Genomic DNA, 14,917 nt, shown 5'->3' on the forward strand with positions numbered 1-14,917 from the left:
TCTGTGTGTGTGTGTGTGTGTGTGTGCATGTGTGTGTGTGTGCATGTGTGTGTGTCTGTTTGTATGTGTGTGTGTGTGTGTTTGTGTATGTATATGTGTGTGTCTGTGTGTGTGCATGTGTGTGTATGTATGTGTATGCATGTGTGTGTATGTGTGTATGTGTTTGTGTGTGTATGTATGTGTGTGTCTGTGTGTGTGTCTGTGTGTGTGTGTGTGTGTATGTATATGTGTGTGTCTGTGTGTGTGTGTGTATGTGTGTTTGTGTGTGTGCATGTGTGCGTGTATGTTTAATTATGTGTGTGTGTGTGTGTGTGCATGTGTGTGCGTGCGTGCGCATGCGTGAATATATTTAACAAAATTGCACAATGTTAATAAATAATTTATTCTCACATGTCTTTTTTTTTAAATTTTAAAATATTATATAATACACACACACACACACACACACACACACACACACACACACACACACACACACACACACACACACACACACACACACACACGTTCCCCAGTGACACACAAACACACAGACCACTTCAAAGTGACACACACACACAAACTGACAGCTACCAAGTGACACACACACACAGTGATACCCGCCTCCCAAGCGCGCTTGCTGTCTCCTCTGCCAGGACAGCAAAAAGCTCCTGGCAGAGCGAGCGGCAGCAAGCAAGAGCGAGCAGTAGCACCTAAGCGCTTACTATGTCCCAGGCCTTGTACAGCCTTTCTGTAGATTGTGTTCTTTGGTCAATTGTATGAGTTGATTTATAATTTTTTAAAAAGTTTTTACCACATTCATTACACTTACTGTTGCGGCCGAGCTGAGTCTAACACTCACCCGGTCTCGGCCGCGGCAGATACCCGGTGTGCGCCGAATTGTCCCGCGCGCGCCAGAGCCTCGGAGGATCGGTCCTCCGATCGGGGCATCCCCCTCCCCTCTCCGGGTCCACCGGAGCCCCCCCACCACCATTCCCCACATGTCAGCAACCCCGGGCTCCCTTCGGGGAGCCCTGGGCACGCGCGCATGGCGCGCACGCACCCGATGAAGCGTGACCGCGCATTGGTGACACACGGCACGCCGAGGGGAAAAAAAAAACGGGACTCCACGAGGCTTGCGGCTCCAGCCGCTTTAGACTCAGCGGCGCCGCCACTGTATACTTTACTATTGACGTTTTTGTGAACTCTCTCCTGTATGAATTCTCTGATGTATAACAAGCTCTGACTTACGGTAGTAACATTTCCCACATTCAGAGCAAACAAATGGTCTCTATCCTGTATGACTTCTCTGATGTATAACAAGCTCTGTCTTACGGGAATAACATTTCCCACAGTCAGAGCAAACAAATGATCTCTCTCCTGTGTGAGTTATCTGATGTTGAACAAGAAGTGACTTACAGGGAAAACATTTCCCACATTCAGAGCAAAGAAATGGTCTCTCTCCTGTATGAATTCTCTGATGTATAACAAGCTCCGACTTACGGGAATAACATTTCCCACATTCAGAGCAAACAAATGGTCTCTCTCCTGTGTGAATTATCTGATGTTGAACAAGAAGTGAGTTCTGGGAAAAATGTTTCCCACATTCTGAGCAAACAAATGGCTTCAGTCCTGTATGCAGTCTCTGATGTTTAACATGATCTGACTTACGGGAAAAACATTTCCCACATTCAGAGCAAACAAATGGTCTCTCTCCTGTATGATTTCTCTGATGTATAACAAGCTCTGTCTTACGGGAATAACATTTCCCACAGTAAGAGCAAACAAATGATCTCTCTCCTGTGTGAGTTATCTGATGTTGAACAAGAAGTGACTTACGGGGAAAACTTTTCCCACATTCAGAGCAAACAAATGGTCTCTCTCCTGTATGAATTCTCTGATGTATAACAAGCTCCGACTTACGGGAATAACATTTCCCACATTCAGAGCAAACAAATGGTCTCTCTCCTGTGTGAATTAACTGATGCTGAACAAGATGTGCGTTCTGGGAAAAATGTTTCCCACATTCTGAGCAAACAAATGGCTTCAGTCCTGTATGCAGTCTCTGATGTTTAATATGATCTGACTTACGGGAAAAACATTTCCCACATTCAGAGCAAACAAATGGCCTCTCTCCTGTATGATTTCTCTGATGTATAACAAGCTCTGTCTTACGGGAATAAAAGTTCCCACATTCAGAGCAAACAAATGGTCTCTCTCCTGTGTGAATTCTCTGATGTTGAACAAGCTGTGAGTTCTGGTAAAAATATTTCCCACATTCAGAGCAAATAAATGGTTTCTCTCCTGTGTGAATTCTTTGATGTTTAATAAGATCTGACTTACGGGAAAAACATTTCCCACATTCAGAGCAAACAAATGGTCTCTCTCCTGTGTGAATTCTCTGATGTTGAACAAGCTGTGAGTTCTGGTAAAAATATTTCCCACATTCAGAGCAAATAAATGGTTTCTCTCCTATGTGAGTTCTCTGATGATTACTTAGATTTTTCTTAGAAGAAAAAGATTTCTCACATTCAGAGCAAACAAATGGTTTCTCTCCTGTGTGAATCATCTGATGTCTAACAAGATCTGACTTAAAGGAAAAAGATTTCCCACATTCAGAGCAAGGAAACAACTTCACTCCTGTGTGAATTAACTGATGTCTAACCAGCTTTGATTTAATTGAAAAAGATTTCCCACATTCAGAGCAAGGAAACAACTTCACTCCCTTGTGACTTGTCTGATGTTTAACAAGAGCGGAGTTACTAGTAAAGTATTGATCACATTCAGAGCACTTATACGGCCTTTCTGTAGTGTGTGTTCTTTGGTGAATTGTATAATCTAATTTATTATTAAAGTTTTTACCACATTCACTGCACTCATACTTCATTACAGACAAAAAAATTTCAATTTTCGGTGCATTAGTGTTTCCTTTGTCCCTTTTCTTAATATAAGTAGATGCATATTCATGTTCTTTCAATGTATCAATGTGGGAGACTGTGGGATTTTCTTCTTCACGTGAGCCTGATTCCTCAGCAATAATTCTCACAGCTTTTCTCTTTCTCTTACTTGGTTTATTTGGCTTCAAGTAATTTGCTAGTTTATCACTTTTAACAACACTGTGATCTTCATTCACATGATCTGGTGAGCAAAGAGGAGTGTGCCCTCCTGCAGGTGTACTTCTGCTCCTGGATTTATCTGTTGGAAATAAATGCACTGTGAGGAAAAAAAAGTTAATCAATAGGATAAACATCATTTAACATTTCTGGTTCAATATTTTAATTACTATAAAACGTGTTCCAAATTGCACATGGAATGTACTGTAAGCTACTTGGGGGTTCATTTGTTTTTATACAGCTATTTTATTTATTTATTTTATTTTTAAAATATTTTACCAGGAAGTAATACATTGAGAGTTACCTCACGTTTTCAAGTATGTCCTGGGCACAGAGTTAAGACAAATAATACATGTTTACAAATACAGTTACATAATGAGCAGGGTATACATTATATACAAGACATTGCATGCACAGTTAAAGATAATTTGTATTATGGGCGTATGAAACAATTACAGACCACATTAAAATGTGTGACAGCCTTAGATTTTAAAGAACTTAGACTGGTGGTGGATGTAAGAGTCTCCGGTAGGTTGCTCCAGTTTTGGGGTGCACGGTAAGAGAAGGAGGAGCGGCTGGATACTTTGTTGAGCCTTGGGACAATGAACAGTCTTTTGCAGTCTGATCTCAGGTGATAGGTGCTGCATGTGGTAGGGGTGAGGAGCTTGTTCAGGTAGCTGGGTAGCTTGCCCATAAAGAATTTGAAGGCAAGACAGGAAAGGTGAACTTTGCGCCTAGATTTGAGTGATGACCAATCTAGTTCTTTGAGCATTTCGCAGGGATGTGTGTTATAGTTGCATTGGAGAACAAAATGACAAATTGAGTTGTAGAGGGTGTTAAGTTTGCTAAGGTGGGTTTGAGGTGCCGAGCCATATACTATGTCTCCATAGTCAATAATTGGCATTAGCATCTGCTGTGCGATACCTTTTCTGACCAGGAGACTTAGGGAGGATTTGTTCCTGTAAAGTACCCCTATTTTGGCATAGGTCTTGGTTGTCAGGGTATTAATGTGCATCCCGAATGTTAAGTGGGAGTCAAACCATATGCCCAGGTATTTAAACCTAGTAAAAGGAGTTAGGGTGGTGTTAGTGTTGGTTGTAATCTGGAGCTCAATCATTGGAAGCTTTAAAAATTTAGTCTTGGTCCCAAACACCATTGTTACAGTCTTGCCAGTGTTTAAAAACAGTTTGTTTTGGGAAATCCAGTTTTCGAGTATGAAAAAGTCAGACTGAAGTATGTGTTGAAGGTCAGAGAGGCTATGGCTGTGTGCATATAGGATTGTGTCATCTGCATACATGTGTATTGAGGCTTCCTGAAAAGCTGTGGGAAGATCATTGATGAACACTGAGAAGAGTAGGGGCCCCAGAACAGAGCCTTTTGGGACGCCACAGGTGATAGCCAGGGGGTTGGAGTTAGAGCCAGAGATGGACACATGTTGGGATCTACCTGATAGGTAGGACTGAAACCAGTTTAAAGCATGATTCCCTATTCCAGAGCTCTGGAGTTTGTTGAGCAGGATAGCATGATCAACAGTATCAAAAGCCTTTGCAAAATCTAGGAATACTGCACCAGTGAGTTGACCCTGATCCATTCCACACTGGATTTCATTGCAAACTTTTAGCAGGGTAGTTACGGTAGAGTGTTTGGGGCAAAAGCCAGATTGCAATTGGCTAGGGAAATTTGTCTTGTTATAGTAATCGCTTAATTGGGAGTGGACACATTTTTCCATGACTTTGGATAGGATTGGGAGAAGGGAGATTTGTCTGTAGTTTGAAACAGTGTTTTTGTCCCCACTTTTGAAGATTGGGACAACTCTGGCAGCTTTCCAGGTCTTAGGGATATGGCCAGCAGACAGGATTGAGTTAACTATGGAAGCAATTGGTTTGGTAATTGCTGGGGCACCAAGTCTTAGGAACCTAGATTGTAGTAAGTCAGGTCCACATTGGCTGCTTAGTTTTAATTTGAGAAGCGCTTGTGTAATCTCCTCTTCGGATACTGGGCCAAATTGAAAATTGTGGGCAATGTTGGGAGGGGGTAGGGCTATAGGGGTACTCCCAGGATGAGATTCAGGTTTGTGGTTTGGGTTGCGTTTTGCTAATAAGTTAGTAGCACACCCCACAAAGTAATCATTGAATGCACTTGCAATGTCGGTGGGGTTTGTCAGAGTAATATCGCCCTTAGTGATATTACGTGGCTGTTGGTGGTTAGAAGGCTGGAATATGTTGTTGATAACCTTCCAGAAGTTAGCTGGGTTTAATGTATTCTGGAGAAGATTGTCAGAGTAATATTGTGCTTTTGCATGCTTTGTTTGCCTTGTGCACACGTTCCGCAGGCATCTGTAGTGATTGAGATCCTTGGTAGTGCCAGTTACTTTGTGGCTTTTCCACAAGGCATCCCTGAACTGGTAGAGTGCTATAAGGTCAGGTGTAACCCATGGAAGGTGGGCACCCCGTACCCTTATTCTGCGTAGTGGAGCATGGGTATCACAGAGTTTTAAGAACTCGGATTGGAAATAGTCGAGCGCAGAATCAGGGTCAGGAATTAAATCGATTCTGTGCCAAGGGCAGTTGGTAAGGTCAGCCAGAAACTCTTGTGGGTTAAAGTTTCTAAATGTTCTAGTGAGGAGAACTTTAGGGCTTGATTGGGGCAGTTTAATTTTCCTTACACAGTACACTATTGCATGGTCACTGAAAATGTCAGGAAGGATGCCAGAGGATTGGATTCTGCTGTGATTTGAGGAGAGAATCCAGTCAAGCAGGGAATGGTTGTGCGATTTCAGGTTTGTTCGTGTGGGTTGTGAAATGAGTTGCGATAGGTTAAGCGACTTGATTTGTGTGTGGATTTTGTGGTTTTTAGGGTCAAGCCAATTGAAGTTGAAATCCCCAAGAACTAGCAGCTCACTCTTCTCATTCTGAGAGGAAATGGAGCCAAGAAACTGGGTGATATCAGTCAGAGATTGTAGAGGGGCTTTAGGGGGGGCGGTAGATGCCAGCAATCAGGAAGGCTTAGAGAAGGGGAGGCAGATTCTGCCAACTAGGATTTCAAAAGAGGTTGGTCTTGGGGGGCAGTTTACCAGTGTAAATTGTAAGGTGTCTGCAATATAAAATAACACCCCTCCTCCTCTCTTTGACCTATCTCTCCTAAAAATGGAGTATCCCTGAATGGTAATATGTGCATCAGGGGTTTTAGGGGTTAGCCATGTTTCTGTAAGAATGATGGCTTTTGGTTTATGCATAAGGCACCATGCCCTTAGTTCATCCAGTTTGGGCAGCAGACTCCGGATATTTATATGGACCCTTTTTGGAATTTGAAGGGGGTATTCTCAGGGGTATGGGACAGAGTTGAAATGGGAGGGCCTGGGTTAGGTTCAATATCACCTGCTAAAGAGAGTAATAGTATGAGTAGAAATTTGGGTAGTTGTTTGCAAGTTGTAAATTTGTGGTGTTTTCCATTAGAGTGAGCAGTGGTTGGTGTGCTGGTTTTCAGGGTTCTCCACCAACATTCAGTAGATAGTACAAAGCTTTTGAGTAGTCCAGGGTGTATGGTGATGTTGGGCGTGGACCAGGAGGGGGGAGTGTGTAGTGGATAGAGAGAATAACATTTCAATGAGTCCACGAGAAAGAACAAAGTGGAGGTAAAAAGCAGGTTCATTATGCCAGAGGTAGGTAATTCTGCATGGAGCTGTTGTGAGCCAAATGTGTGTGTGTAGACTAAACAGCAGGGATCATAGTGTTGTCAGAATAACTCAGTTTGTTGACATTTTATGCAAGTCTATTGAAATTGGTTCTGACAACTGACATTTTCTCGTACTTCCTGGAACACAATGAGTTAAGTTAGCTGAGCTAAATAAAAAGTCTCACATGGATAACTGACCCTCAGATTGGCACAATGGAGCCCACAGCAAATACCCGGGTGCAGAATAAATGCCAAACAGAATGGATGTCCCGACTCCTTGTGGTGGGACTACAGAATCCATGACAATGTATTTGTGTGTGTTGTAAATGCCACTGGAGTTACACCTTTCAGAAACCTACTGTGATGTGAAATCATATTTATATTGTTTTGTATTTCTATATTCTGATATGAATGGGTAATTAAGAGTATTTCAATCCCCCCCTTTTCATTTAATTTCCTCCATGTGAAATAGTGGTAAAAGGCACCCGTGTCTGGTATGTGAAATGACTCCAGCTGGTGACATTGAGGGACAGATTAGAAAAACCCAGCCAATTATTGGGATTCTCTAAACCAGTGTTTCTCAGCAGGGGTTTACACACCCTGGGGGTCGTGGGAGGATCAAAAGGATAAGGATCAGGGAGAAACAGTTGTTTGGTGGCTTGGCAGTTTTCTACAATGATTGACTGCACTACCAAGCAGTAGCCAATCAGGTGGTGGCGTCAGGAGCATGTGTACCTTCACTTTACCTCAGATTCTCTTGGACATCCCACCTGAGTCAAGCCAAAGGCGGCCCCCTAAGGGGGTCTCTCCAATGTGCATTCTCTGCTCCTGTCCACTAAGCCAGTACGCACATCAAGAAAATAGACAAAACTTCAAAGTCCTGGAGTTTGTCAGCCTCTTCCCCCCTGCATGTCTGCTGTAGGGGTCTGTCTGCTGTGGAGCCGACCACTCATGCCAAAGGTGATGCCAAAGGGTAGACAGAGGGTGTCAGCCATTTTCTGCTGTTCCAGACAGCTGCTCTGTCCAGACAGCTGCTCTGTTATTGGTCTTGAATAAAACATTTTAGATGCATATTGAAGCATTTCCATCTTCACACATTGTATTAACATAGTAACACAATGCTCACCTTAATTAATGGAATGGAATACTAGGTGAATAGGGGAAAGCAATACCAAACAAACACTAGAATAGTGACCACAAGGGGTTACTGTAGCCCCAAAAATTGCACTCAAAGTATATGATGGGATATAACATATGTGAAACAAATGTTAAAAGATCAGAGTGTAAATCCACCTCTTTAGATTTATAATACACTGGAGACACACTTTATTCGAGCTCGGCTAGTCCCACGAATTCGGGTATACCCGGGTGTATTGAGGTTTGTGACTGTTTTCTGCCCGAGTGCATTGGGTTATTTTCCAGGCAGGGATTGAAGCATTTTATTCCCGCTGGCTGCAATACTGCACAGTATATATATATATACTGCATTACAATTCATGAATTTATGCCATCTGGTAGACACTCGAAGCATTGCAGCCTATTAAATCCTAATCATTATCATTTAACAGATCAGCCGCCCGTCAGCCAGGCATGAACCCAGACTGGGAAGGCAAACGCAACGGGGCTTGTCAGAGGTGAGGAGCGGCGCATTCCAGGTATCTGCCAGGTACATACTGGGTATTTGCTCGAATAAAGTGTGTCGGTGCAGTATATATTCATAGTGAGGTAGTAACAGAGAGGCCACCTGGAAACATGACATAGGTATTCAAATAGATAAAAGAGTTGGGGTGCTCAAACCCGCAGCAACTCCATCCAATAATATGAATACTATTAACCCAGGAGATACCAGTGGGAGTGGGCAGGCAAATAAAGACTTGTAGGTATCACAGTGACAACAGTCAGACCCAACTATAACAGTCTAAACCAATAAGCCCTACTCACGTCACCTCCAGGGTTCCTCTGCCGGCGTGCAAGCCAAGAAGGATCCAGAATCCAGAGACATCTAGTAGAAAAAACGAATGGCGCACAGCCAGGGAGCCAGGTGTGGAATAAAAAAGTTTTTTCTTTATTGCAGCATGGTGAGAGACAAATTCACCCCCTTGGGGGACACAGACAGGAACCTCCTACGCGTTTCGGACCAACGGGTCCTTTATCAAGGAGTATGGGATATGCTTGGAATGGGCCCCTTATATACCTAATGTTTAATGTGCAAATTGCAAAAATCTGTGCAAAAAACCATCGTGGGTCCACTGCGCATGCGCGTGACGTCATCAGGCGCGTCGCTCCAACAACCCAAAGGATTGTGGGTAAAAACCGCTCCCTAAAGCCGCCCGCGCATGCTCACAGTGGTCCGTGAGGAGAAATGGAATTCCCTTACTCTCTGCCTCCGCTCCCGCCCCCAGTGACGTCACCACGTCCTCTGACTGGCTGGAGCACACCGCTGCACCACCAATGACTGTGTGAGGCAGACGAGGCAGCTCCAATCACACAGAGTCCCGTGTGTCCACACTGCAAAGTAGAAGGGAAATGCAGAGAGAAAAAAACTTTTATGATGCCAAAAAAGAGCAGACTAAAAATAAAAGAAAGTAAATCGTTACATGCTCCTATTGATAAGGGTGCACATTCTACAAGCAGATCCCACATATAAATAGACATGCCAAAGTGTGTACATATATAGGATCTATAATCCATATCAACAAAATGCTGTCATAATTACACACATATACAGAATTAATTAAAAACAGTTATAAAAAATCAGCAAGACTTAATATGTGATGTCTTGTTTTTCTATGTCTCCAAAAGTGAAGAGGAATCAATTGTACTGTTGTATGTTGTATGTTATACATATGTTCTAAACATTAGATTAATCAATGAATCTTGAAAGCAAACAAAGCAATTGTCCTGAACAGTAGGCTAACATGTTAATAGGTGGCAAGTGCCACATAAGTAAATAGGGCTCAAACCGTATGTCACGGTCTAATAGAGAACACAATAAAGTTGAATAGTTGGCAAAAGATAATGTCAGAAACATGCTGTTATAACAGAATGACAATTCATGTGATCACACTTTTTATTTACAACAAAGGGGCACAGCAATGGGTACGAGTTTTGCACCGGTGTACGCGAATCTGTTTATGGGGTGGTGGGAGTCACTGTTTATTTTTTCAAGCACAAATCCTTTTCGTAAACACATCACATTCTATAAAAGGTTCATTGATGACCTGATTATGGTTTGGGAAGGGGACTTAGACACTTTGCACAATTTCTTTTTATACATCAATTCCAACCACCTTAATTTAGCTTTCACGTATAATTTTATGCTTTTACATCTGAGGAAGCATGTTATTATTACAGTAAAATGGCAATAAGATGATTCTAAGCTATTGCTTTAAAGCATTATGCTATACAATTGACTCCCACCACCCCATAAACAGATTCGCGTACACCGGTGCAAAACTCGTACCCATTGCTGTGCCCCTTTGTTGTAAATAAAAAGTGTGATCAAGTGGATTCCGAATCCGACCATTCCAGTGTTTTACCATCTCCCAAAGGTCCATAAGACATTGGTCGACCCTCCGGGGAGACCAATCATCTCGTCTATTGGATCTTTGGGAGATGGCTTATCAAAATACATAGATCAATACCTACAACCCTTTGTGAGGGACCTACCCTCTTTCTTCCTGGATTCAGGGGATCTCATTACTAAGCTAAAAGATATAATATGGAACCCACAATGTATCTGGGTGACCATGGACGTTACGTCCCTTTATTCAGTCATAAGACATGACCAGGGGGTGGCAGCTGTCGATCATTTTATCGGAGGTCCAGACAGCAATCAATTTCACACAGCATTTATGTTAGATGCCATAAAATTCTTATTAACTCACAATTATTTCTTATTTGATCACACTTTTTATTTACAACAAAGGGGCACAGCAATGGGTACGAGTTTTGCACCGGTGTACGCGAATCTGTTTATGGGTGGTGGGAGTCACTGTTTATTTTTTCAAGCACAAATCCTTTTCGTAAACACATCACATTCTATAAAAGGTTCATTGATGACCTGATTATGGTTTGGGAAGGGGACTTAGACACTTTGCACAATTTCTTTTTATACATCAATTCCAACCACCTTAATTTAGCTTTCACGTATTTGGTAGATCCCTGTATACCATACTTTTCTAAAAAAGATGTCTAACCTTTTGTTGAACAAATCTATTGTATCTGCCATCACAGTCTCCATGGGTAATGAATTCCACATTTTAACTGCCCTTACTGTAAAGAACCCTTTTCTTTGTTGCTGGTGAAATCTCCTTTCCTCCAACCTAAAGGGATGCCCCAAGTCCTTTGTACTGCCCGTGGGATGAATAGTTCTTTTGAAATCTCCTTGTATTGTCCCCGAATATATTTGTATATAGTTATCATATCCCCTCTTAGACGCCTCTTTTCTAATGTAAATAAATCTAATTGAGCTAGCCTCTCCTGGTAAGGCCATGCCTATAGTGCTCTGCGACGGTGACGTGACGCATGACATCACCCGTCGTCGCTAGCAAAAGTTGTATTTTGCTTTGTGGCGGCATCTCGGGTGACCCGGGCATTGATTGGTTCAGGGGCTGTCACATGAGGCGACAGCCCTGAAAAATCATATATTCCCGGCTTTAGAAAATCGCGTCGCCATGTCGCTTTGTCGCGCTTACTATAAACGCACACGCGGCGGCGACAATGCATTTGTTTTCAGGCAACATCGCGTCGCCGGCACTATAAGCGTGGCCTAGGTTAGATTGTCCATCCCCTTTATTAATTTGGTGTCTCTTATCTGCACTCTCTCTAGTTCCATAATGTCTTTTATATGGAGTGGTGCCCAAAATAGTACTCCCTATTCAAGGTGTGGTCTTACTAAATGCTTTGTAAAGGGGCATAATTATGTTTACTTCCCTTCCATCCATTGCCCACTTAATGAAAGATAAGATCTTGTTTGCCTTTGCAGCTACTGCATGACGTTGGGCACTATTGCTAAGCCTGCTGTCTACAAGCACTCCTAAATCCTTCTCCATCAAGGATTCCCCCAAATTATCCCCATCTAATTTGTAAGTCGCCTGTTTATTCTTGCATCCCAAATGCATAACCTTACATTTATCTGTATTAAACCTCATCTGCCATTTACCTGCCCACGTTTCAAGTCTCTCCAAGTCCTTCTGAAGAGAAATTACATCCTGCTCTGATTCTATTACCTTATACAATTTAGTATCATCAGCAAAGATGGAGACTTTGCATCCGATGCCAAACTCAAGGTCATTAATAAACAAGTTAAAAAGCAGGGGTCCCGGGAACCGATCCCTGAGGTACTCCACTCACGACTTTAGCCCAACCTGAAAAAGTTCAATTTATGACAACCCTCTGTTTTCTGTCCTTTAACCAGTTTTCAATCCAGGTGCAAATATCATTACGTCCAATTTGCTTTATTTTGTACACAACCTCTTGTGTGAAACCGTATCAAAAGCCTTTGCAAAATCTAAGTAGACCACATCAACTGCATTACCCTGGTCTAAATTCCTACTTACCTCCTCAAAGAAACAAATAAGGTTAGTTTGGCATGTTATATCCTTCATAAATCCAAGCTGACTATTACTAATAATTTTGTTTTCCATTAGTTATTCCTGGATATTATCCCGTATTAAATCTTCAACAAGTAGTTTCCCAATATTGAAGTCAGGCTTACAGGTCTGTTATTCCCCGGTTGTGATCTAGCTCCCTTTTTAAATATAAAGTATTGGTGGGCATAGATCAGGGGTGGGGAACGTCCGGCCCGCAGGCCGTATAAGGCCCGCGAAGTCATTTGGTCCGGCCCCCGGGAAGCCAGGCTGCAAGAATGGTTTAAAAAAAAAAAACATTTTTTTTTTAAAAAACTCCTCCTCTCCTGATTGGCTGCCCGTGCTGTCACTCTGCCAAGATTTTTTTTTGGGCCCGCCTCTTCCCTCAGCACTGCCCCCTCCCTTCTCTCCTCCAGTAATGCCGGCTCCTTAGGCTCCGCCCCCCTGTCCCTCCCTTCAGGCTCCGCGGGCCTGTCTCTCAGCTGCACTGGCCATGCTGCTCCAGCAGCCCATCACCGGGCCCCAGGTAACCCACATACCCCCTCCCAGGCACCTTACCCACCCCAAGGGGGGAGAGGCCTTATTATTGTGAGTGTTTGCAGAGGTGGGCTTATTGTGTGTGTGTGTGTGTGTGTGTGTGTGTGTGTGTGTGTGTGTATCTGTCACTGTGTGTGTGTGTGTGTGTGTGTGTGTGTGTGTGTGTGTGTGTGTGTGTGTGTGTGTGTGTGTGTGTGTGTGTGTCTGGTACTGTCACTGTGTGTGTGTCACTGTCACTGTGTGTGTCACTGTGTGTGTCACTGTGTGTGTGTGTCACTCACTGTGTGTGTGTGTGTGTGTGTGTGTGTGTGTGTGTGTGTCACTCTCACTGTGTGTGTGTGTGTGTGTGTGTGTGTGTGTGTGTGTGTGTGTGTGTGTGTGTGTGTGTGTGTCTGGCACTGTCACTGTGTGTGTGTCACTGTCACTGTGTGTGTCACTGTGTGTGTGTCACTCACTGTGTGTGTGTGTGTGTGTGTGTGTGTGTGTGTGTGTGTGTGTCACTCTCACTGTGTGTGTGTGTGTGTGTGTGTGTCACTCTCACTGTGTGTGTGTGTGTGTGTGTGTGTGTGTCACTCTCACTGTGTGTGTGTGTGTGTGTGTGTGTGTGTGTGTGTGTGTGTGTGTGTGTGTGTGTGTCACTCTCACTGTGTGTGTATGTGTGTGTGTCACTCTCACTGTGTGTGTGTCACTCTCACTGTGTGTGTGTGTGTCACTCTCACTGTGTGTGTGTGTGTGTGTGTGTCACTCTCACTGTGTGTGTGTGTGTGTGTGTGTCACTCTCACTGTGTGTGTGTGTCACTCTCACTGTGTGTGTGTGTGTGTGTGTGTGTGTCACTCTCACTGTGTGTGTGTGTGTGTGTGTGTGTGTGTGTGTGTGTGTGTGTGTGTGTGTGTCACTCTCACTGTGTGTGTGTGTGTCACTCTCACTGTGTGTGTGTGTCACTCTCACTGTGTGTGTCACTCTCACTGTGTGTGTTTGTGTCACTCTCACTGTGTGTGTGTCACTCTCACTGTGTGTGTGTGTGTGTCACTCTCACTGTGTGTGTGTGTGTCACTCTCACTGTGTGTGTGTGTGTGTGTGTGTGTGTGTGTGTGTGTGTGTGTGTGTGTGTCACTCTCACTGTGTGTGTGTGTGTGTGTGTGTCACTCACTGTGTGTGTGTGTGTCTCACTCTGTGTGTGTGTGTGTGTGTGTGTGTGTGTGTGTCACTCACTGTGTGTGTGTCACTCTCACTGTGTGTGTCTGTGTTTCACTCTCACTGTGTGTGTGTGTGTCACTGTCTCTGTGTGTGTGTGGCAGCAGCCGCCTGAGGTGATTAAGGACCTGAGTATCACCAGGGCGGCGCGGGTAAGCAGCGCTCCGAGGGGAGAGGGTATAAGAGGAGTCTGCGGTGGGAGAGACACCTCACTACCGCCTCTCCTCCTCCTCCCCACACCGGGCAACAGTTGTGGAGTGTACCTGCTCCGATCTCCCCCTGCTCCGCCCCTGCCCCCTCCCCCTGTGCACTTACACGGCCCTCCTCCCCACACCGGGTAGCAGTTGCGGAGGAGGGCACCTGCTCCGATCCCCCCTGCTCATATTCCACCCCCCCCTTGCGCACTTACACGGTCCTCCTTCTCCCTACACCGAGAAGCAGTTGCGGAGGGCACCTGCTCCGATCCCCCCCCCCCCAATCCGATTTCCCTCCCCCTGTGTGTGTCAGAGAGAGTGTGTGTGTGCGTGTGTGTGTGTGTGTGTGTGTGTGTGTGTGTGTGTGTGTGTGTGTGTGTGTGTGTGTGAAAGAGAGTGTGTGTCTGAGCGAGTGTGTGTCTGAGCGAGTGTGTGTCAGAGAGGGAGAGTGTGTCTGAGAGAGGGAGAGTGTGTGTCTGAGAGAGGGAGAGTGTGTGTCTGAGAGAGGGAGAGTGTGTGTCTGAGAGAGAGAGGGGGAGTGTGTGTCTGAGAGAGAGAGGGAGAGTGTGTGTCTTAGAGAGAGAGGGAGAGTGTGTGTCTGAGAGAGAGAGGAGAGTGTGTGTCTGAGAGAGA

At 44.2% G+C, this 14,917-nt stretch overlaps 2 protein-coding genes across 2 annotated transcripts in view; both read right to left on the reverse strand.

The window, feature by feature from the left end:
- The window catches only part of LOC142465288 (uncharacterized), a 446,439-nt gene that overhangs the window by 338,549 nt on the left and 92,973 nt on the right, over positions 1-14,917 (reverse strand).
- The window catches only part of LOC142465279 (uncharacterized), a 60,176-nt gene continuing 46,435 nt past the window's right edge, over positions 1,177-14,917 (reverse strand). Inside the window, exon 8 of the mRNA XM_075569286.1 lies at positions 1,177-3,192. Coding sequence (XP_075425401.1) covers positions 1,271-3,192 — 1,922 coding nt within the window. The 3' untranslated portion in view covers positions 1,177-1,270. The remainder of the gene's footprint in view (positions 3,193-14,917) is intronic.

The sequence above is a fragment of the Ascaphus truei genome, chromosome 13 (genome assembly GCF_040206685.1).
Source record: "Ascaphus truei isolate aAscTru1 chromosome 13, aAscTru1.hap1, whole genome shotgun sequence".
Lineage (NCBI taxonomy): Eukaryota > Metazoa > Chordata > Amphibia > Anura > Ascaphidae > Ascaphus > Ascaphus truei.